General features: G+C 33.0%; 1 protein-coding gene across 1 annotated transcript in view; it reads right to left on the bottom strand.

Annotated features, from left to right (window-relative positions):
• KLHL4 (kelch like family member 4) overlaps positions 1-24,343 on the bottom strand; it is a 102,151-nt gene that overhangs the window by 35,845 nt on the left and 41,963 nt on the right. The window contains exons 2-4 of the mRNA XM_061178031.1: positions 6,519-6,686; positions 5,993-6,129; positions 2,960-3,156 (exon numbers count right to left, since the gene is read on the bottom strand). Coding sequence (XP_061034014.1) covers positions 2,960-3,156; positions 5,993-6,129; positions 6,519-6,686 — 502 coding nt within the window. The remainder of the gene's footprint in view (positions 1-2,959; positions 3,157-5,992; positions 6,130-6,518; positions 6,687-24,343) is intronic.

Genomic DNA, 24,343 nt, shown 5'->3' with positions numbered 1-24,343 from the left:
TTTTCATAGTAAAGATCTTAAGTTTTAAATGCAATAAAATATACTTCTGAAATTGATATAAGCAAGTCTAGTTGGTAATTTATGTTGCCCAATAAATAGATATTCTGGAAGCAGCTTAAGACAGCCTCTGAATAACTGGGGGATCTGGATAAATCAAGTCACTCCTTCAGCTCCATTCTGAGTTTAGTCATTGTAGGAGGCAAGACTTCTGCCAGTGAACCACCAGTGCCCATGAGTTTAGTCATTGTGGGACTGAGTTAACCTAATAGCAAAATTATCCATACAAGAATCATCAAGTTTGATAGACCCATCAGGAAGCTCTGATACAATAAGTTCCAAGTTAACTTGCCTATTTAGACAAAGAGCCCTCTTGTGACTAATGCAAGTAATTGAGAGAGAACTGCTGATTTTACTATAGCAGATGTTCCTGGTTGAAAACCCTCTCATCTATAGCAAAATGGTGGAGCTAGTACTAAAACTAAAAATACATTACACTTGTACAGCACTTCATACTTTACAGATTTATTTCACAAACATTAAGTCATCACCAATGCAATCTTGTGGGAGGTGGAATTATTCTGATGAGAAAACAGGCTATGTGAATTGTTTGATCTCTTGTGCAGTAAATGGCTAAGTATGCACTCACACCTATGCCTTTAGGTCTACTTCATTTTGTTCGATACTGCAACTGCCTTTCATAAATGACATAATTTTTATGAAAGGATTAAAAAAAAGATAAAACACTCTAAAACTTACGGTTACCTATTACTGGTATTGTATGTAAACTTTGAAACTGTGTAAATATTATGGAAGACCCCATCTCTCATTCTTCTTGTTATCCACTCTCCAACGAAAGAAAAGAAAAAAAGAAAGAAAGTGAGAGAGAGTGCCCTTGGTTTGGTGTTCATTTTTAAAATCCACACTTACATTGTTGCAAAATGTATTCAATGAATATAGCATATTTGTTGAATGTTTCATCGATGCAGACTACTATTTATATGATTGTGATGGTTAATTTTATGTCAACTTGACTGAGCCATGGAATGTCCAGACTTTTGGCCAAACATTATTCTGAGTGTGTCTGTGAGGGTATTTCTGGATGAGGCCCACTCACATTAGAAAGGGCAATCTGTTTTACTCAGTCTATGATTCAAATGACTGAAACTGAATCCTTAGAGTTTAACATTATTCTTAGAGATTAAAATTATTTGCATTTTTATACTATCAGTACAGTATTATAAAAGCATTATTTTAGCAAGATCTTGACATCTTTTGCTGCATTTATAATAGATACTAAAATAACTAAAGAGGGATTAAAGGAGATAACAGTATTGCATTTTTTTGCACATCCTGCTTTAACACTCAGTTTCAGTCACATAATAGGAAAAGGAAGACAAGTTCATTTTGAGCAACAAAAATAACTCAAGCTGTTTATCAGAATGTGTTTTGTCTGCAAGAGTAAGATACCAGACAGGAAACTGTTAATAGTTAGTTCAAGAATTTAAGTAATTTAACAGGAAGTTTTCATGTTTGGCATTTGTGGTAGGATTAACCTTTGAACTGCTGTTCCTATAGATTATATAGCATCTATATTTAGGACATAGGAATATAAATAGCATAATTAAATGACATGTTAAAATGTCAATCTATTATAATATGATTCTCCATATAATGGTATTGTTTCAGAAATATGTTTAAAACTTCAAATTTTGAACAATGACCAAGGGTGGGAAGAAGAGAGGGGAAGTTTTACATGAATTTTTTAGAGAATTCAAATATTACAAGCTTGAAAATTTTAAGGTCTGTATGAAACTCTAGAAATACTTTTTAATTATATGCATCTCAATTCTAAAATTGTACTGTTAATTTTATTGTTTTTAGTTGTGATTCTCTATCGTTCATTTTTATGTACTTGCCTTTATTTTTGAATCTTAAATAAATGTAGCTATCTTCTTAGCTTGAAATTTTATCTTTTAATTTGGTTTCACAGAAAGATCCATCTCTTGTGTTGTTCCCTGCTTCAGAGGTTAAAAAGTTCATTTTCTTCTTTGCATAAGGGAATTATTAGCATGAATGGCAAGGATTTATTTAATATCCTCTATCTACTTTTACTTGCCTCTCTACAATCTATATTTCATGTCACTGTCACTTGACTGAATAAAGATAGTCTTATCCCATGCAACTTTTAAAGAATTAACACATCAAACATGTTCATTTAATTTATTATAATTACTAATAGAATTGAGAGGGATTTTAAGTTAATTAAAGAATTGAACTGCAAGTTGTTTTAACCGAAATAACATGTTTTCATTAAGAAATAAAAAGTCCATTCAATAGAATGGTCTGATTTACTAATTTTGATAGTTCTTAAGCTCTTCCAGTTAATAGTGATCCAATAATATTACTTTTTTACTTATTGAATGATACCTATTGGGTTAGCCAGAAAGTTCGTTCGGGTTTTTCCATAACATTGTATGAAAAACCCGAACGAACCTTTTGGCCAACCCAATAAATTTCATTAGAAATAATAATTTGTACAACTTTATGAAGTAAAGTTCTAATAGTACAAAAACATCAGGGAAATTATGTTTTCTTGTTACTGTGGATTCTACTTGAAATATGTATTTGCCCAGTTTAATTGTTGGCAATATTTTCATTTCTCCAAGCTCTGAGATTTAATTAAATGTTTTTAGTTTGAAAAATGTGAAACTTGCTTGTGTACAGCTCAACCAGACAAATATTTTTATCTAATATCTATTTTGTGCAATTCATTTGAAAATTATGTAAATTTATATTGCTTTTTAATTTTATCCCAACATTATAATCTTTACCTTGGAATGGTTCTACACACACAAACATACACACACACACAAAAACACATATCAGTAAACATATAATTAGTTTAGACATTGTGTTAATATATTATCACTACAAGTTAACATGAAGCAATTGATTTTACCATTGTGTATTTATGTGCCACACTCAGGAGCTCTGTACAGCCCTGGGCATCTCCAAACGATCGAATCCCTAAGCAGTTTGAAGGGTGGAGCTGTTTTATAAGAAAATTGGAGCAGACTTCAATGACTTGAGTCAGCTGCAGGAGACAAGCTGCAGCCAGCAAATTTTCAATAGTATCTTCTTTCAATTGCAGGACACCTAAATGGTTTGAAAAAGTAAAGAATGATTATATATTCCGTAAAGTAAGACACAAATATGTTAGATAGTTAAAATTTTCAATTTCTTTCATCAATAGGGCTATTTTTTCTAGTGTACAGTAACTATTCAGGGAATACCTTTTGAGGTGAATATATGCAAGCGAGTATGTACAAACACTAATGAGATGGCTGAAGGGAGCCATACTAGATTATCAAAAACAACTGGAGCAAATGAACAGTGAGTACCACCATTGCAACAAAAAGTAATTTCTTGTTTCTTTATCATCTTAGACCTGCATCTAAATCTAATATTAAAAACTGTCTACATTATGACTCAAGAAGCATTATGTCATATTGTATAAGAATCGTACAATGGGCAATACAGGTACCTGTCATTTGTGTGGAAAAATATCTGGGTAAATAACACTAGGCTTATATGTCCATTTTTTTGCATCTGTATTTATTAGCCGATAAGGATGACTTTGCCCAAATATTACACCTGGAATTAATGCCCAGCACTGGTTTAAAAGAAATAAAATATTGCCAAGAGTCCTCAGATAAAGAATTGCTTATATGATTATTTTCTTAGGTATAAAAAACAGACTCTGTTTAAAAATATCTGTAAAGATTTTTAAAAACCAAGATCAGAGCAATTTAAGCTGTCTCCTTTATATTGATATATCTGTATTATTTTTGAAGCAAGAATTATTGATGAATTATTGCAAATGTTGTAATTATTTTGATAAGATATATTCCTATATTTCTGTTCTAGCCAAGCTATAGGGAAGTTATAAAGAATGATATTTCATATGGATTATATAAACTATAAAGTATTCTTTTATAATTTTGCTTTGTAAAATACCTTAATATGAATTCTATCTGATTGCATAACCATAAAAAAGAATAATAAAAACTGTAAGCTGCTATGTATTTGGTTCAACCTCTAAAATGTGTTGTAAAGGGATCCAGCCCATTGGCAAAGTTTCTTGTGTTGTTTCTTATCCTGGATTTTGAAGGGAGAGCCCTGCCTATATTTTATGAAACTCAGAGAAGTATGAACTATTCTCAGATTCACCTGCTGTAGACATTGAAACTTGGTCTGTTTATTAAGAATAATATTTATTTCTCAATGAATGAAACAATAAAACTCATAGAAGAAAACATAGCATAAAAGCTCCTTGGGTCTTGGCAATAAGTTCATGGGTAAGACACCAAAAGCACAGTGAACAAAAGCTAAAATAAACAAGTGGGACTACATCAAACTAAAGATCTTCTCCACAGCAAAGGAAGCAAAAAATAGAGACGGAAACCTACAGAATGAGAGAAAATATCTGCAAACCATATATATGTTAAGGGTTTAATATCCAAAATATGTAAAGGACTCATACAACTCAATAGCACAGAAGCAGATAATCCAATTAAAAATGGGCAAAGAACGTGGATAGAAATTTTTTTCCAAAGAAGACATACAAATGACCAATAGGTATGTTAAAAGGTGCTCAACAGCACTACTCATCAGGGAAATGCATATCAAAACCACAATGAGATATTATCTCATACTTGTTAGGATGGCTATTATAAAAAAGAGAAGAGATAGTCAATGTTAATGAGGCTTTGGAGAAAAGGGAACTTTTGTGCACTTTTGGTGAAAACGTAAATTGGTTCAGCCATTAAGAAAAACAGTATGAAGGCTCCTAAAAAATAAAAAAAAATAGAACTACCATGTGATCCAGCAATCCCACTCCAAAGGAAATGAAAACAAGATCTTAAAGAGATAGCTCCTCTCCCTTGTTTATTGCAGCATTATTCACATGATATGGAAACAACTTAAATGTTCTTTGACACATGAATGGAAAAATAAAATGTGATATACACACACACAATGGAATACTATTCAACCATGAGAAAGATGGAAATCCTGCCATTTGTGACAACATGGGTGAACCTGGAGGGCATTATGCTAACTGAACTAAGGTAGACAGAGAAAGACAAATACTGTATGAGATCACTTGTATGTGGAATAGGGGCGGGAAAGGGAAGATGGAGAAATGCAGATCAAAGGGTAAAAACTTTCAGTTATAAGAAGTTCTCAGGATAAGAAGTACAGCATGGTGACTCTAGTTAATAATACGGTATTGGGTACTGTATACTTGAAAGTTTCTGAGAGTGTATCTTAAGCAGTCTCACCAAAAAAAAGAGTTATCTATATGAGATGATGTGTGAATTAATTACCTTGATCTTGGTAATCATTCCACTATATATATATATATATCTGTGTGTGTGTATATGTATATATATATACACACACATATGTGTATATACATGATATATATATATACAATCAAGTTGTATACTTTAAGTATCTACAATTATATTTGTCAATTATTCCTTAAAGTTGGAATGAATAAATAAATAAATTTTCTTGGCCCCCAAACTCATCCTGTTACTTTTGTTACATAGTTTGATTAAATATGACTTTATTATTTCAAAAGAAGAGACTGTCTATAGAGTTAGAATATCCCACTTCCACTCTCATTTTTACAAACAAGAATGTACCCATACCTTTCAAAAGAGAAAGAGAGACATGCTCCTGTAGCTTTGTGTTAAAATAGCTCTATTTTCTCATGGTCAAAAATTTTATAGCATATTATTTACCTCTTGCTCTTTTATACTATTGTATTTAAATACTGATTCTGCCACTTACTACTTTAGGAAATTTACTTAACTGGTCTATCCTTCAATTTTCTCACTTGCAGAGTCAGAATAATAATAATGTGGGTTATATAATATAGAGTTATTGTGAGGATTGAATGAGTTAATACATGCCAAGCACTTACCTGTGTAAGCATACTGCACCAAGGAATTAAGTGCATTAGGATCGACTCCTTCCATCCTGACCTCTTCTTGTTTGGCTTCAAGCACATCATTAGTAAACATTGCAGCAAAATAATCCGACACTGCACTGAGAACCAACCTGGAAATAGGAATGTTTCATAGGAAATTAAATCAGTCCATAATCTCACTGAAAAACATGAAATATAGTCAGTAAGTTTTTAACACTGATGAGTATGTTTTCTGCATAAATCTTTCATAGTTCAGTAAAGTGTAGTGAAATTAGAAAGGTAAATTAAGTAAGTTGATTTTGTTTAGACAATTTGTGCTGTTTCTCTTCATCAATTTCTCTAAAGTTTGGCTCTTCTAAATATCACACAGGGAAACAGATCATATAGGCTAGTGCTTTTTCAATATAAAAACATAAAAATCTATTTTCCTCAATGCTCCAATTCGTAATCAATGGACTGATTCTTTCTCATTCATGCTAGCTATAGTCATTAAATGATCTGTCTGCATAAGGATATTTACCGATGGGCTGGGATTCGGAGGTGTCCGGCAATGAGTAGCACATCACACAATTGTTTCTCTTTCAGGTAGTTCTCCATTTTATGAAGAGTTTGTTCCGCATGGTTTACAGCATGGAACTGCTCCTCAGATCTGCTAACATTCATTTCTTCAGGATACTGTGTATCTAATCTAAAAAGGGGATAAGTGTGAGAATATCTTTTTTTCTCCTAGTGGGTGTGCAAAAATCCAGTAGAAATTTAGGCACATCTACTTCTAAAAGAAATAAATCGAATTAAAGTAAACTTAAAATTTGCCCACCAATCCTAAATATTTCACCATTATTGCTCCCTAACCTCCATTAAAGTGAGGTGTCATGATTACTATTTATGTCTGGAATGTAACCATAGATGTGACTATGCATGGTTCAACAGCAGGGCTAGTGCTAATTGTTATATGCACAAACATAAACTTCAAGATACAAGCCTCTTTCTTTGATTTTTATTGGCATCACAATTATGTCATTTGGCATGAAATTGTAGGCATGATTCAAAATACTTTTCAAATTTGATTATGTTCTGAAGCTTCTCCATGGAGTACTCATTACACATCAGAGATATTTCTTGAAGAATCTCAAGGCCGAGACTTCCACAACATTGTTTACAATATGTCATTCCCATCAAGAAAATAAACATATTTCCATCTTTTATCTTTTTTCCAGCTTTACTGAGATATAATTGACATACTACATTAAGTTTTAGATATACAATGTGATGATTTGATATACATATATATTGTGAAAGGATTACCACAATAAGGTTAGTTAAAATATCCATCATCTTACATAGTTACCATTTTGTGTGTGTGTGGTGAGAATATTTAAGATCTACCCTCTTAGCAATTTTCAAGTATACAACACAGTATTGTTAACTATAGTCACCATGCTGTATATTAGATCCTCAGAACTCATTCATCTCCTAACTGGAAGTTTGTACCCTTTGACTGTTTAGGCAAAGATGATGACTGTTGAATTTGCAATAATGAAAGCTGTTTACATGTCTTTTCAACCTCATACAATGGTGGAATTTAAGTACTAACACAAGCACATAGAGGTTTACAATGAGTAGAAGCTTAAAAATTTGATGGTAAGATGAACATACTTTTCTTGTTACTATCCTAGCTTCCAGGCATCATTTTCCAACCACCAGTTAAGATTAGTTTTGGGTCCACCCCACCATTTAGGCTGTGTTTCTTTGAAGACAATTGGCCCAGGGTGGCATTACTCTCTTATTGTCTGTGTAATTCAAATAAATGATTCATCTGCAAATCTTAACCTTTAAAGATTCTTTTGGACATTCTGTCACAATATTGTATGGACAATCAGGGTAATAGGATATGAATATCCTTAAAAATTACTTTTTTTTTTTTTTTTTTTTAGAAAGGAACAATCCCTTGGCACCATAGAATGGAAGGCATTCAGGTTTCACTTAACTCACTTATCCTAATCTTTCCTTTGTTCAAGAAATGGTTTGATTCACATTGAGTCAATCAAACATTCAATATCTAATTATCTAATTATCTTAGCTGCCCTTGTGTATACTCCAGCATGTATCAGAGATGGGCATATTCTAAAGGAGCAATATGCTTTGGGAAGTTCTTGCTGGGAAATATTTCTTTTTCATTTCCTATGTGGATGTCTGTGTGTTTGTGTGTGTGTGTGTGTGTGTGTGTGTGTGTGAGAGAGAGAGAGAGAGAGAGAGAGAGAGAGAGATTTCCCTGGCAAGGACTTCCAGTACTATATTGAGTAGAAGTGACAAAAGTGGTCATGCTTGTCTTTTTCCTCATCTTATAGGAAAACCTTTCAGTACCATTGATATGGTGACTCTTATAATGGCCTTTATTATGTTGTGGTAGCTTCCCTCTTTTTTCTAGTTTGTTGAATTTTTTTTTTAATAATGAAAGGGTATTTAATTTTGTAAAATGCTTTTTCTGCATCAATTGAGATGATTTTTTTTCTATGTTATGTTAATTATAGGGTATTGCATAAATTGATTTTTATACGTTGAAACAACCTCACATTGCAGGAATAAATCCCACTTTATCATGGCTTATAGTCCATTTAATGTGCTACTGAATTCTGTTTGCTAGTGTTCTGTTGAAGATTTTTGCATCTATATTCATAAGAAATATTGGTCTGCAGATTTCTTTTCTTGTAGTGTCTGTCTAGCTTTGGAATCAGGGTAATGGTGACCTCATGGAATGAGTTAGGAAGTGCTCCCACCTCTTCAATGTTTTGAAAGAGTTTGAGGAGGATTGTTATTAATTCCCCTTCAAATATTTTGTAGAATTCACCAGTGAAGTCATGTTGGTTCAGGCCTCTTCTTTGTTTGGAAGTTTTTTGATTACTAATTCAATCACTTTTTACTAGTTACAAGTTGGTTCATATTTTCTTTTCCTTCATGATTCATTCTTGTGAGGTTGTGTGTTTCTAGGAATTTGTCCACTTCATTTAGTTATCCCAAAGCTGGCATACAGTTGCTCATAGTAATTACAATGTTTTTTTTTTTTTTTAATTTCTGATTTTAACTACTTGAGTCTTCTCTCTTTTCCTCTTAATGCAACTTAAGGTTTGCCAATTTTGTTGATGCCTTCAAAGAACCAACTATTGGTTTCATCGATTTTCTCTATTTTTTAATTCTTGATTTTGTTTATTTCTGTGTCATTATTTCTTATTCCCTTCCTTCTGTTTCAATTTAGTTTTATTTTTCTTTTTATTTTTTGCTATACAGTAGATTCTTATTATCTATTTTATGTACATTAGTGTGAATATGTCAATCCCAATCTCCCAATTTATCCCTTCCCCCGCCTTTCTCACTTGGTAACCATAAGTTTGTTTTCTACATCTGTGACTTTTTCTGTTTTGTAGATAAGTTCATCTGTACGGTTTTTTTTTTAGGTTCCACATATAAGTGATATCATATGATATTTGTCTTTCTCTGACTTACTTCACTCAGTATGACAATCTCTAAGTCCATCCATATTGCTGCAAATGGCATTATTTTGTTCATTTTTATGGCTGAGTAATATTCCATTGTATATATGTACCACATCTTCTTTATCCATTCCTCTGTTGATGGACATTTAGGTTGCTTCTATGTCCTGGCTATTGTAAATAGTTTAGCAATGAACACTGGGGTGCATGTATATTTTCGAATTATGGTTTTCTCCAGATATATGCCCAGGAGTGGGATTGCTGGATCATATGGTAGCTCTATTTTTAGTTTTTTAAAGAACCTCCATACTGTTCTCCATAGTGGCTGAGGAATGAAGTTAGCTTTTTGATTTGACATCATTTCTCTTTTTTAATGTAAGCATCTATAGCTAAAAATTACCTGCTTAGCACTGCTTTTGCTGCTTATGATAAGTTTTGGTATTTTGATACATCTTTTCACTGGCTCAAGATATTTTCTAATTACCATTGTGATTTCATTTTTCCCTATTGGTTGTTTAAGAGTGTATTGTATAAATAAGCTACAAGGATATATTGTACAGCAAAGGGAATATAGTCAATATTTTATAACAACTATAAACAGAGCATAATCTATAAAAATTTTGAATCACTATGCTGTACACCTGAAACTAATATAGTATTGTAAATCAGTTATACTGTAATAAAAAATGTGCTTATCTTAGAACCCCAACCCAAATCACAATAAAAAGTTTAAGTGAAAAAAAGTGTATTGTAATTTCCACACATTTGTGGGTTTTCTAATTTTCCTTCCACTGTTGATAGCTATTTTCATGCCACTGTGATCAGAAAGAGTACTTAATATGATTTCAATCTTTAAAATTTATTAAGACATTTTGCAGTCTAAGATATGGTCTGACCTTGGTAATATTCCACATGCATTTGAGAAAAAATCTTATTTTTCCATTGTTTGGTGGTTTGTTCTATATAGGTCTGTTAAGTCCAATTATTCTACAGAGTTGCTGAAATCCTCTATTTCCATATTGAACTTATGTCCAGTTGTTCTATGGGTTATTGGTATTGGTGTATTGAAGTCTCCTAGTATTATTGTAGATCCACATAATTTTCCCTTCAACTCTGTCAACGTTTGCTTCATATATTTAGGAGCGCTGATATTTGTTTCTTCTATTTTTATAATTATTATATCTTATGGGTGAATTGACCCTTTTATCAGTAAAACCTCCTTTGTCTTTTGTAAAAGTTTTTTACTTAAAGTCTACTTTGTTTGATATAATATAGCTAGCCCTGCTCTCTTTTGGTTGCTATTTGCATGAAATATCTTTTTCCATTCTGGAATGTACTTACTCTGAAGTGAGTTTCTTTTAGACAGCATATAGTCTGATCCTTTAAAAAAATCTGTTAATCCATGTCTTTTGATTGAGGAGTTTAATTCATTTATACTTAAAGTAATTACTGATAAGGAAGGACAAAATTGTCATTATGTTCTTTGTTTTCTGTATGTCTTATAATAGCTTTTCTGTACCTTACTCCATATCACTGCTTTTCTTTCTGTTTAGTTGATATTTTTTTGTAGTGAAACATTTTGATTTTCTCCTCATTTCCATTTGTGAGTATTATATATTTTCTTTGTAATTACCATGGAGATTACATATAATGTCCTAAAGTTATAACAATCTATTTTAATGTGATTTCAACTTAATTTCAATCACATACAAAAACTCTACTCCTTTACAGCTATGCCCCTCCTTTTTTGCTATAGACATCACAGATTACATTATGGTGTATTGTGTACTCATTACCATAGATTTATAATCATTTTTTGTGGTTTTGACTTTTAAATCTTGTAGAACAATAAAAAGTGGTGTTATGAATCAATATTAATAATAATGGTTTTTATATTAGTCATGCATCTTCCTTTATCTGAGAAATTTATGTATTTTTTTGGCTTTGAGTTACTGTATAGGATCCTTTCATTTCAACTTGAAGGACTCCCTTTAACATATCTGGTTGTGAAGGTCTAGTTGTAATAAACTTTCTCAATATTTGATTATCTGGGAATATCTTAATTTATCCCTCCTTTTTGAAGGACCGTTTTCACAGATATAGAATTCTCATTTGATATATATATTTTTTCATTCAGTACTTTAAATAGAGTCAGCCCTCCATATCCCTGGGTTCCACATGTTGAACCCATCCACAGATTTTTGTATCTGCGGTGGGTCCTGGAACGAATTCCCCATGGATACTGAAGGACAAATGTATATCATCTCACTGCCTTCTGTCTTGCAAGGTTTCTGATCAGAAAATTATTAATAATTTTATTGATGATTCCTTGTATGTGTTGAGTCACGTCTGCTGCTTTCAAAACTGATCTGTCTTTTACTTTCAACAGTTTCATTACAATGTGTTTGGGTCTCTTTGGGTTTATCCTATTTGAAGTTCATTTAGCTACCCGTATTTTAAATCTATATCCCTCCTCAAATTTTGGGAATTCTTTATCATGATTTCTTCAAAGAAGGTCTCTGCTCCTTTTCTCTCTCTTCTCTTTCTGGGATTTCAGTTATGCATATATTAGTCTGTTTGATGATGGCTCTTAAGTCTCTAAGGCTCCATTCACTGTTTTTCATTCTTTTTTCTTTGTGTTCTAGGTTTGAAAATTTCATATAACTTGTCTTCAAATTCACAGGTTTTTTCCTGCTGGTTCAAGTCTGCTATTGAAGCCCTCTAGTAAATTCTTCAATTCAGTATTGTATTTTTCAGGTCCAGAATTTCTGTTTGCTTCTTTTTTGTAATTTATATCACTTTCTTGATATTCTTATTTTGTTCATATGTTGCTTTCCTGATTTCTTTTAGTTCTTTTTCTGTGTTTTCCTTTAGCTCTTTGAGGATATTTAAGAAAGTTGTTTAAGTTATTTGTCTAGAAACTTTAAAATCTGTTGTTCTTTAGGGTCAGTTTCCTGATATTTATTTTGTCCCTTTTGAATGAGCCATGTTTCCATGTTTCCTTGTGATCTTTTGTTAAAATTGGGTATTTGGAAAAACAGCCACTTTTCCTAACCTTTGCATAATGGCTCTGTGTGGGGGAAGTATTTCACTAATCAGCCCAGCATGAAAGTTGAGTTCTCAGGCCTTTTCTGAGAATGCATCTCTGCAGACTTGCATGTGTGCTTTTTTATTCCAATCTCACATATACACAGTTGCTTATACATATCTTAATTTTTCTAAGTCTCACCTCTGCTTCTTTGTCAGACCTTAGATATTCTTTTGTATACCTTTGCCTATAATCGCTTGCCCCCAGGTATCCATGGGTCTGTAGTCCTGCAATTTTCATGTGCTATTGTACCTGCCACTACTTTTTGTGGCTTCCAACTTGGCATCCAAACCATACTGCTATTCTCATCTGAGCATTGAGTTAGGCAATACTGAAATTAGTTTGTTGCATACCCTACAGATAGACCAGAATGTGGCCAAAAATTCCACTCATTTCTTGTATCTTAAGGGGGAAATCAAGAAATAAGTTGCCTTCTTCCAATTATGCTGTGCTACCCTGGTACAAGAGCAAGCATAAATGCCATGAAATTTCTATTGATTTGAATGTGACTTTTTCTTGATCAGACATTTACTTGGCTGCTGTATATCCTTGATTTGCTTCCAGAGCTCTCACGAAGCTTTTTAAATCAATCTGTAGTTGCTTACTTGATATTTCCATAGAGGACAAGGGTCTGGAGCTTCTTAATCCACCATTGTTCTGAAATCACAGAAGTTACTGCAGTCTGATTTTATTTAATTTTAAGGATAATGCTTGAGTTTCTTATGTTTTTCTGAGTAGCAGTGAAACAGATATCAGAACAATAAACCTTTGAGATTGCTTTTGCTGCAAAACTCTTTTGTAAAAAATTTACTTTGAGAAAAAAATGGAAGGCATTATCTTAAAAAATTGGTGAAGGTGTCGTTAATTTTGGAGGTCACTTTGGAAGGCAATTTGGAAATATAAACTTAAAAAAATTAAAATTAGATACTTTGTAAAGACATTCTTGGCAAGCCTCTGAGTTTGAAGTTGAAAATCTGAATGCAGTTATTTTAGAGAATGTGCCTTTTACCATAGTTCAAATGTTGTAAAGACACAGAACCACATGCTGCTAACATAGAGAGCATAACTTCATATTTAGGCATTTCTCAAATAGCTTCATATTTTTTCTGTTTTTCTTTTGTAAATTCCATTTCTCAAGTGAGCCATGGAGATTAAATGGAAACTTAGCCTTCTTCTAATGGTGTTAACTTAGTTCCCAAAACTCATTATAGAAAAGATAATTTTCTTGGGGCTTCACTGGTGGCGCAGTGGTTGAGAATCTGCCTGCCAATGCAGGGGACACGGGTTCGAGCCCTGATCTGGGAAGATCCCACATGCCGTGGAGCGACTAGGCCCGTGTGCCACAATTACTGAGCCTGCGCGTCTGGAGCCTGTGCTCCGCAACAAGAGAGGCTGCGATAGTGAGAGGCCCGTGCACCATGATGAAGAGTGGCCCCCGCTCGCCACAACTAGAGAAAGCCCTCGCACAGAAACGAAGACCCAACACAGCTATAAATAAATAAATAAATAAATAAATAAAATTTAAAAATAAATAAATAAATAAAATGTCTCCCTCCCAGGTTCATTTAAAAAAAAAGAAAAGAAAAGATCATTTTCTTACTGAGGGAATGTAAAGCTACGCAGAAAATTAATTCCTATTTTTTTGTATATGGTGATGCTGGAACATATGAAAAATTGCTCTCTTAAATCCAAGGGACAAGGTTATTGCTTAAATAAAATTTTTGTGCTGACTCTCTTTTGGAGAGCTGTTAAAGCTTCATCCATGTGCTTTTCCTGGCAAATAGAAGGCACTCAGTAAATGTCTGATGAAGGTATTAATTTATGCATATTTTTAATGCTATTGTAGCTTGAACTTTACTACATTTGGAGTCTTGGAAGTGTATGAATTAAATCTCAAAAGCAAATCACAAACTTAAAGCTTCTTCTTGCTAAGATAGCTATGCAGATAATTTAAACTTGCAAACATGCAGATAATATAATGATCTGAGTGGCATAAATTAAGCCAACATTCTAAACCTATAGTAGGTAGAGATATTTCTCTGAAGAAATGATGTATCCTTTTGTGTGAAATAAATATTTTAATATATCATATGTGATTATATTTTAAGATATCATCTGTTGTAAATGACTGAAATTGTTATTTGAAAGGAAATATTATATATGGATAATATAAAGCAAATGCCTGCAATGTTTCCATTAAAAGCAAAACATTTTGCCATTTATGAAGGCTTATCAGTTATTAATATTGGGGATAATATATTTTAAAATTTTGTTGTTACTTAATTATGATAAATGATGATGGCATCAAAGTTGAAATCACTTTCATCTAGGACTCTAAATTTATTTGATCTTGGAATTTTAGCCTCCAAAATTGTTAGAAAGTATGTTTATATTGTTTAAGTAATCAAGTCTGTGCTATTTCATTATGGCAGTCCTAGAAAACTAATGTAAGCTATATATAAAATTATATGATAAGGTCAGGTAATTTTTTCCATTAGCTTATAAACATTTACTGAAAGCAACTATATGTGTTTAACAATAATAAATGACAAAATCTCGAGATGTCAAAAACTTATTAAATATTGCATTAATTGCATTTTAAAAATTAATAAAATTTGAGAGGACACAGTGTGGTGTAGTTATCAAGAACTTAGGCTTTTTATTCAAATGCTTAATTTCCATTCTGACACTTAATTAAGTGACTTTAAAAATTTGCTTCTCTTCCCTAATGCTTAACTCCTCTCATCAGTAAACTAGTGCCAATTCCAAAGAGGTTTTTCTGAACACAACAGGAAATACTCATTAAATATTAGCTATCCTAGTCACTAAAAGCACCAGCACCAACACCACTGTCATCATTGTAATCTCATCATCATAATCACCATTTAGGGTTGCGACAATCAGTGAAAGCGGCAGAAAAAAATACAGGGTAGCCTTAGAAGTATACAAAAAGAATACAGGTGAGCTTAGCCTTGAAGGATGGACATGGCCTGGATGACCAGAAAAGAGTGAAAAAGGTATTTGAGGAATGGAGAACAAGGTGAACAAAAGTTTGTAATTGTTGTAACTGCTGTTATTTTTCCCCAGCTAGATTTCTCATAACATGTTAGAAGGAATGTAGAAGTAGCAAAGTAAAATTTAGACTAGGAACAGAGGTTAAACACCAGGAAAATCATAGATCTTTTATGAAACCTGATGTGGGCAGTGAAAACTGAGAAAAGGGAAATCTGCAGTCAGGAACTGAGTCAATAGGAAGGAGTTGCTCCGAATGAGTTAGTCTGAAGGGCAGTTCTAGATTACACCTGATAGTGACTTGACAAAGAAACAAGGAGAGTGAAAGTATTTAGAATTTGGTTGCAGTGAGACCCCATTTGAAGGTCTTCCCTGAGTGAAATAATGGCAATTCTGAGCCAGATGCCTGGCAGCAGAAAAGTACACAACATGTTCAGCACCTGCATTTAACTATCTTCATTGGGGTATACAGATTACATGTGGAACAAAAGTGAAAGCAACAAGTAACATTCACAGATTTAATGAACTACAGCAAGGACAAGAAAGAGAATAATATAGAATTCTGATTTAAACAGCAGTAGGGTCAAGAGAAGTTGGTGGTCTTTTTGCTTCTTTGTTGTGTGTTATTTGGGGAAAAGTTATTTAACTGAAGGGACCCTAATGCTTTTTTTATTTATATTTTTTTGGTTACACCATGCTGGACAAAAAGTATCTGAAAAGAGGTTTACAAACCAGAATGATGAGACATTCACACAATCTATGCATACATGATAGTCCCTTAGATGTGAAGATTGATGTGTGAAGTTTGTTTGAGGCTGGTGAAAGACTTTTATGTAGCAATTGCTAATGCTTTGGGGTTTCCAATGGGAACAGTGGGTGAGGCAAGGGAAAGTAGACAGTCTCCCAACCAGTTTTTAATATGGTATTAAAATGTTTGCTTATTTATTGTTTTAATATGGTTTTCTAAAGACTGTTGATAGTATTTTCTTACAATGTTCCTGTAACAGAGAAGAAAAACCCTGAAATATACATAATAGCCCATTCTCAAGGATGTGCCTTCCAGGCTTGACCTTTAAATCTATAACACATTTCATTCATATAGAGGTAAAAAGTTGTGGAACAGAGAATAACATTTGTCTTGTTGGAGGTTTACAGGAACATTGTGACCTGACCTACACGGACAGGTGCAAGAACAAAGGATTCTGGCACCAAGAAGTTTGCAACAACCAGCCACCCCCGCCCCACCCCTTTTAGTATTAATAAAGAAGTCTGAGTTCTAACTTGGGGAAGATGGTTCTTTGGGACACTAGTCCACCATCTTTTCAGTCTGCTGGCTTTCTGAATAAAGTCGCTATTCCTTGCCCCCAAACTTCATCTCTCGATTTATCTGCCTGTTGTGAGGGAGCAGTACGAGCTTGGACTTAGTAACATTACTATCCTCCATTTGCTTTATAAGATTCATGAAATTTGTAAGTGATTTATGTTAAATACAGAGGTCAGATTTCTGCATCAATGATAGAATTCTTTTAATAAGGTGTATTTTTTAAAATATAAAAATATTTTATCATGAATGATCCTATCTTAGAAAATATATTAATTTTCTTATAGGAATTACATTTGTAATTCTACCTAAGTTTTTTGTATTGTATATGAATATATTTCTATTCAAAATAACAATTTCAATCTACTAATGGAAAATTAACAATTATGGAATGCTGAATAATAAGTTATGAAATCTGGTATAATCATTTGCAAGTAAAGCAGCCAAATCACTCACTAAGTATTGGTACATGTTGACTCAAGATTCCTTTTGGATAAGTTATTGTAATTAAGGCACATTTTCCATAATATATTGAATCTGTGATGTCTATCAAGTGTTTCCTTTAACATAAGCAAAAAGCTGTTAGAGTTGAAGATAAAACATATCACAGTGTTTTCAATGTGAAGAGCTATACTTGTTTCCAATATGTTTATAAGTCTTCCAGGAGTGCATGTAGCTTTTTCCTTTTTCGAATAATCATGGAAGGCTATTTGTTATATATAAAAAGACTCATTAACACCCTCCTTTTCCAAGTTTTCTTGGTAAGACCTTAATGTTGTTTTACAAAAATTTTCTGAATTTATGTCTGTGCAGATACACACATCACAGTTCTAGTCACCTTAGTGAAAATGTGCTACCTAGTATAAGTCAATATCAAGATCAAGTCCTAGATCTAGATTAAAAAGGAAAATGTATATTCTCATCTATACACCAAACAAAAATTAGATAGAGACTGTAATAAAGATAAATGCGTAGAATATAGAACTAAGGCTTTGCATATCATCATATAAAGACAAAAGAATATATTTTAAAAGATATTCTCAGGAGAATGCTGTAAACTGAAGTGTTACTACTTAGAGCACCCTATACTCCAAATGCTATTTGATTTTGCTGTTGTCTTTCTTAGTTTTGAAATAAAATTTAATGAAAGAGAGAAATAATCCAAAGGACAAAGTAAATAAAACTAATGATAGTGAATTTTAATGATAATCATTATAGAAAAATGTTAGCTCTTAAATAATTGTTTTACTTGTTGTACTTGTGACCTTCCTCTCTTCATTCTAAAATACAGTTAAAGAATTTCTATCCATTTTACATGCCTAAATGAACTATAATTAAATTAGTAATATGGAGAGTCTGACTATCATGCTAATATATTTACTGTGGGTAATGTTCAAATGTCTTCCAAATATGCATTCTTCAAGCAGAGTAAAATAAATATTAACATGCTAACCAAGTGAAAATATCTATTTATAAAAATAACTTTAGCTCTTTTAGATCCAAAAGAGCTTTTGTGAAAATAACAACAAAACTTCTTCATGAGGTTTAAGTGGGAGCTGACAAAACTGACACTTGCCTTATGGGATACCTGTTATGACCTATTTCCCTTCAGAGTTGCTATATAGTAGGAGACACAATTTGAACAACAATATACCTAAATTAATTTTTAAATGAACTATGTACTTTATAATTTTAACTATGGTGCAAATTCCCACATAAATATAAAACAGTCTTTTATGTTGGTCTTCACTATCAGAAAAGGAAGACTTACATATCCTCATACATTAACAGTATAATAGTAATCATAATCATAATTACAGACTAATGAGTGTCAGTTATGAGCCAGACAATATTCTATATATTTTCTTATATATTAAGTCTTTTAATATTCACTGTCTGTAAGTTAAAAATTTATCTCTATTTTTCAGATATGGAAACTCAGGCTCAGAAAGATTTAAAAATTGCCTAATATTATGTAATCTAGTAAATGAAGAGTTAGGTTTCAAGCCAAACCAAGATCTGTCTGATCCTAAGGCTGATTTCTTTCTAGTACTCCACAATACCATTTAACTACTTACATTACATTGCACATTTAACTTACAGAAGGTTGGAATATTTGTATTGTATTCTAAATAGTTGGTACAGATAAAGTACACATTTATTCTAAAGAAAATCTCAGAAAATATAAATTTGTTGATAGCAGTTTTATAATTTATGAACTAAAAATTCAGAAATTATAATAACTTCTGAAAGCTTCTTAAATCATTTTTGATACTGATAAAATGTAAGGATTACAAATTAGTGACCTGGAAATCACATTTTTAACTCAAGATATTTTAAGGTAGGAAGATAAGGGATCTGGGGATTGCTTGGCTTAGAAGTCATTTGAGAACTGCGTTAATTACCTGGGCTGACCTACTAACTTCAGCTTTTTACAGTCTTTACTTTTAGAACTTGTTTCAGAAAGACAGGGCTCTTGAAGCTATGTCATTTATTGTCCTTTAAAAAAAAATCTTACCTATGGATATTTTAAAAGAAAAAAAGTATGTTCTTCACTACCAGATCTTAGAGGAGACACTTGAAAAGGGAATGGTATTTCTCTTTGAAAAAATATTTCCAGGTTGAAAATGAAGTGTTTTGATTTTGATTTATATTTTTTAGATTCTTGTACCAAATCTTTGATTTGTAGCATACTTGGAAAACAGGAAAAATAAGAAGAAACAAAAGCAGAATAATGGGTTGCATCTTAATCTAATAGAGTTGGATGGCTTTATTGCAATTCACATATATGTTCTATCTGAATACTTAGGCCACACACAGTGTTCTTGGTTCTTTTTTCAGAGTGATGCTATTCCCAAACCCAAAGTAGAGCTGCTGATGACATAGTGACAGAAGTAGAAATGATGAACTGAAATAATCACTCCCTCTCAGTGATTTAAGAATACTCTATTAAAAGCAGCACAGTACAATCCTCTAAACCCATGTTTGGCATTCTCTGAGAATCACATCACTGCTTTGTTTGCTACTTATATTTTTCTTATTTCTAAACCATTCATAGGATCAAATGAATCTGATCATATGTTTACATCAGATGTTTTTAAAGTATTCAAGGCCTGTGATTGTATTAATAGAAAAAGAACACAGTGGTATTTTTCGGAGTGTTGTTGTAAGAACAGAATTAAAAGATAAATGTAATTCACACATGGTACATAAGTAAGTTCTTGATAAAACATTATAATAGGTTGTTCAGTTCTCAAAGCTTGATTAAATTTGAATGTAAAAAGCAAAATATATTTTTTAGACTGAGTTCAATGTTTCTGGGAAACATTTTTATTTTGTTTTTTGTTTTGTCTTTCATAGTACTTGTGAATTTGGCACCTAGATGTCTAGGTAAGGCAATTTGTCAGGATCTAGTCAGTCATTAGGAACTACTGGAGGACAAATGAAATGCAAGTCTCAGAAAGTGAAAAGCCAGCAATACAGGCAGACAAATGAGGATGAAGTGGGCTGAGAATTATGGAAAGATAAGGCACAGGATTAAAAGTATGAACTATATTCAGGAGGAACCAATGGAAAAGAAAAAAGTCACAATAAAAACATTATATACCATATCATATTATAAATTATCTTAATTGCAATAATCATTAGATCAAATGAAGCCACCTAAAAACATAATGATGAAATATGGCTGTCTTATTCAAAATATGGGAGTCTTATTTCCCATGATTTAGCCATAACATGGTTATTATTTCTGGTTCCCATGCAGGTTATAAAATATTCTACTCTACATATACATTTTTTGGAGGTTTTAGTTTTCCATTTTTACTATGCATAAAATATCTCAAGGCCCCTTAGTGGTCACCAGGGAAGTATAGAATGATCTAGCATTTTACTAGTCTTTGGATGGAAAAAAATATCAAAATTAAAGTATCAGAATCTATTATGTTAGGATCGCATATTTTTAAAAAAAAAATTATTGCAGTATAGTTGCTTTATAATGTTGTCTTAGTTTCAGGTGTACAGCAAAGTGAATCAGTCATACATATACATATATCAATTCTTTTTTAGATTCTTTTCCCATATAGGCCATTACAGAGTACTGAGTAGAGTTCCCTGTGCTATACAGTAAGTCCTTATTAGTTATTAGTTATTTTATATATAGTAGTGTGTATATGTCAATCCCAATCTCCCAATTAATATCTCCCCCCCTTACCCCCTGGTAACCATAAGTTTGTTTTTTACATCTGTAGGGATCATACATGTTTTAATATTTCCATAAGAATGGGAATTTAAATTTTGTCATCTCTCATTTGATTGGGTTAAAAACTAAGCTCAGAGTTTAGTTAATCCTCAAAATGGCATCTAATTTTTCTAACATGGTTAGTGATTTTATGCACTTCTGTCTTTTCCCTAGATCAGTAAATTATCCCCTTTCTAATTATTTGTAGAAATTAAATGACCTGAATTTTAAGGAAGTAGAAAATAAACTATTCTATTCTTTGCATTAAATTGTAGGATTGCTTTACATAATTAAGCTATTAGTGGTTAATTCATGGAGATATCACCATTTGTTTTTACTAAATGGAATTCTAAAGTATCAATATATTCTATACTCACATTAACTATTATAATGGCCCTTTAGAACTTCTTAATTTGGACTTCACTAATTCAAAATTTGTAATAATTCAAACAAATGGTAAGACATAGTGGCGAAGCCTGTGGCAAATCCTCACTCATTGTGGAGTTGAGGAGGCAAAGGTGTTTTCCCACGATTTTTCTGGGCACCTCAGGGTCTTGGTGCTCTGGCGTGGTGTCAGGCCTGAGCCTCTGAGGCAGGAGAGCCGAGTCCAGGACATTGGACCACCAGAGGCCTCCTGGTCCCAAGCAATATCAAACAGCAAAAGCTCTCCCAGAGATTTCTGTCTCAACACTAACACCCAGCTCCACCCAATGGCCAGCAAGCTCCAGTGCTGGACGCCCCATCCTAAACAACTAGCAAGAAAGGATCACAACCCCACACATTAGCAGAGAGGCTGCCTAAAATCATACTAAGTTCAGAGACACCCCAAAACACACCACCAGAAGCAGTCCTGCCCACTAGAAAGACAAGATCCAGCCCCACCCACCAGAACACAGGCACCAGTCCCCTCCACCAGGAAGCCTACACAAGACACTGAACCAACCTTAACCACTGGTGGCAGACACCAAAAACAATGGGAACTACGAACCTGCAGCCTGCAAAAATGAGACCCCAAACACAGGAATTTATGCAAAATGAAAAGATAGAAAAATATGCAGCAGACGAAAGATCAAGGTAAAAACCTACCACACCAGACAAATGAAGAGGAAATAGGCAGTCTACCTGAAAAAGAATTCAGAGTAATGATAGTAAAGGTGATCTAAATCTTGTAAATAGAATGCAGAAAATACAAGAAACCTTTAACAAGGACCTAGAAGAACTAAAGAGCAAACAAACAATGATGAACAACACAATAAATGAAATTAAAAATTCTCTAGAGGGAATCAATAGCAGAATAACTGAGACAGAAGACCGGATAACTGAGCTGGAATATAAAAGAGTGGAAATAACTATCGCAGAGCAGAATAAGGAAAAAGGAATGAAAAGAATTGAGGACAGTCTCAGAGACCTCTGGGAAAATATTAAACACACCAACATTCAAATTATAGGGGTCCCAGAAGAAGAAGAGAAAAAGATATGGTCTGAGAAAATATTAGAAGATATTATACTTGAAAATTTCCCTAACATGGGAAAGGAAATAGTCAATCAAGTCCAGGAAGTGCAGAGAGTCCCATACAGGATAAATCCAAGGAGAAACACGCCAAGACACATATTAATCAAACCACCAAAAATTAAATACAAAGAAAAAACATTAAAAGCAACAAGGGAAAAGCAACAAATAACATACAAGGGATTCCCCATAAGGTTAACAGCTGATCTTTCAGCAGAAACTCTGCAAGCCAGAAAGGAGTGACACAACATATTTAAAGTGATGAAAGGGAAAAACCTACAACCAAGATTACTATACCCAGCAAGGATCTCATTCAGATTCGACAGAAAGTTAAAACCTTTACAGACAAGCAAAAGCTAAGAGAAATCAGCACCACCAAACCAGCTTTACAACAAATGCTAAAGGAGCTTCTGTAAGTGGGAAACACAAAAGAAAGAAAAGACCTACAAAAACAAACCCAAAACAATTAAGAAAATGGTAATAGGAACATACATATCAATAATTACCTTTAATGTAAAGGGATTAAATACTCCAACCAAAAGACATAGACTGGCTGAATGGATACAAAACAAGACCCGTATATATGCTGTCTACAAGAGACCCACTTCAGACCTAGGGACACATACAGACTGAAAGTGAGGGCATGGAAAAAGATATTCCTTGCAAATGGAAAACAAAAGAAAGCTGGAATAGCATTCTCATATCAGACAAAATAGACTTTAAAATAAAGAGTATTACAAGAGACAAAGAAGGACACTACATAATGATCAAGGGATCAATCCAAGAAGAAGATACAACAATTGTAAATATTTATGCACCCAACATAGGAGCACCTCCATACATAAGGCAAATGCTAACAGCCATAAAAGGGGAAATCGACAGTAACACAATTGTAGTGCAGGACTTTTTTTAACACCCCATTTTCACCAATGGGTAGATCATCCAAAATGAAAATAAATAAGGAAACCCAAGCTTTAAATGACACATTAAGCAAGATGGACTTAATTGATATTTATAGGACATTCCATCCAAAAACAACAGAATACACTTTCTTCCCAAGTGCTCATGCAACATTCTCCAGGATAGATCATACCTTGGGTCACAAATCAAGCCTTGGTAAATTTAAGAAAATTGAAACCATATCAAGTATCTTTTCCAACCACAACGCTATGAGACTAGATATCAATTACAGGAAAAAAAATCTGTAAAAAATTCAAACACATGGAGGCTATACAATACACTACTACATAACCAAGAGATCACTGAAGAAATCAAAGAGGAAATTAAAAATACCTAGAAACAAATGACAATGAAAACACGATGGCCCAAAACCTATGGGATGAGCAAAAGCAATTCTAAAAAGGAAGTTTATGGCCATACAATCCTACCTCATGAAACCAGAAAAATCTCAAATAAACAACCTAACCTTACACCTAATGTAATTAGAGAAAGAAGAACAAAGAAAACCCCAAAGTTAGCAGAAGGAAAGAAATCATAAATATCAGATCAGAAATAAATGAAAAAGAAACAAAGGAAACAGTAGCAAAGATCAATAAAACTAAAAGGTGTTTACTCAACGGTAAAAAGAAACGAAATTGAGTTATTTGTAGTGAGGTGGGTGGACCTAGAGCCTACCATACACAGTGAAGTAACTCAGAAAGAGAAAAACAAATACAGTATGCTAAC

The sequence above is a fragment of the Eubalaena glacialis genome, chromosome X (assembly GCF_028564815.1).
Source record: "Eubalaena glacialis isolate mEubGla1 chromosome X, mEubGla1.1.hap2.+ XY, whole genome shotgun sequence".
Taxonomy (NCBI): Eukaryota; Metazoa; Chordata; class Mammalia; order Artiodactyla; family Balaenidae; genus Eubalaena; species Eubalaena glacialis.
This window is presented reverse-complemented; position numbering and strand designations above follow the sequence as displayed.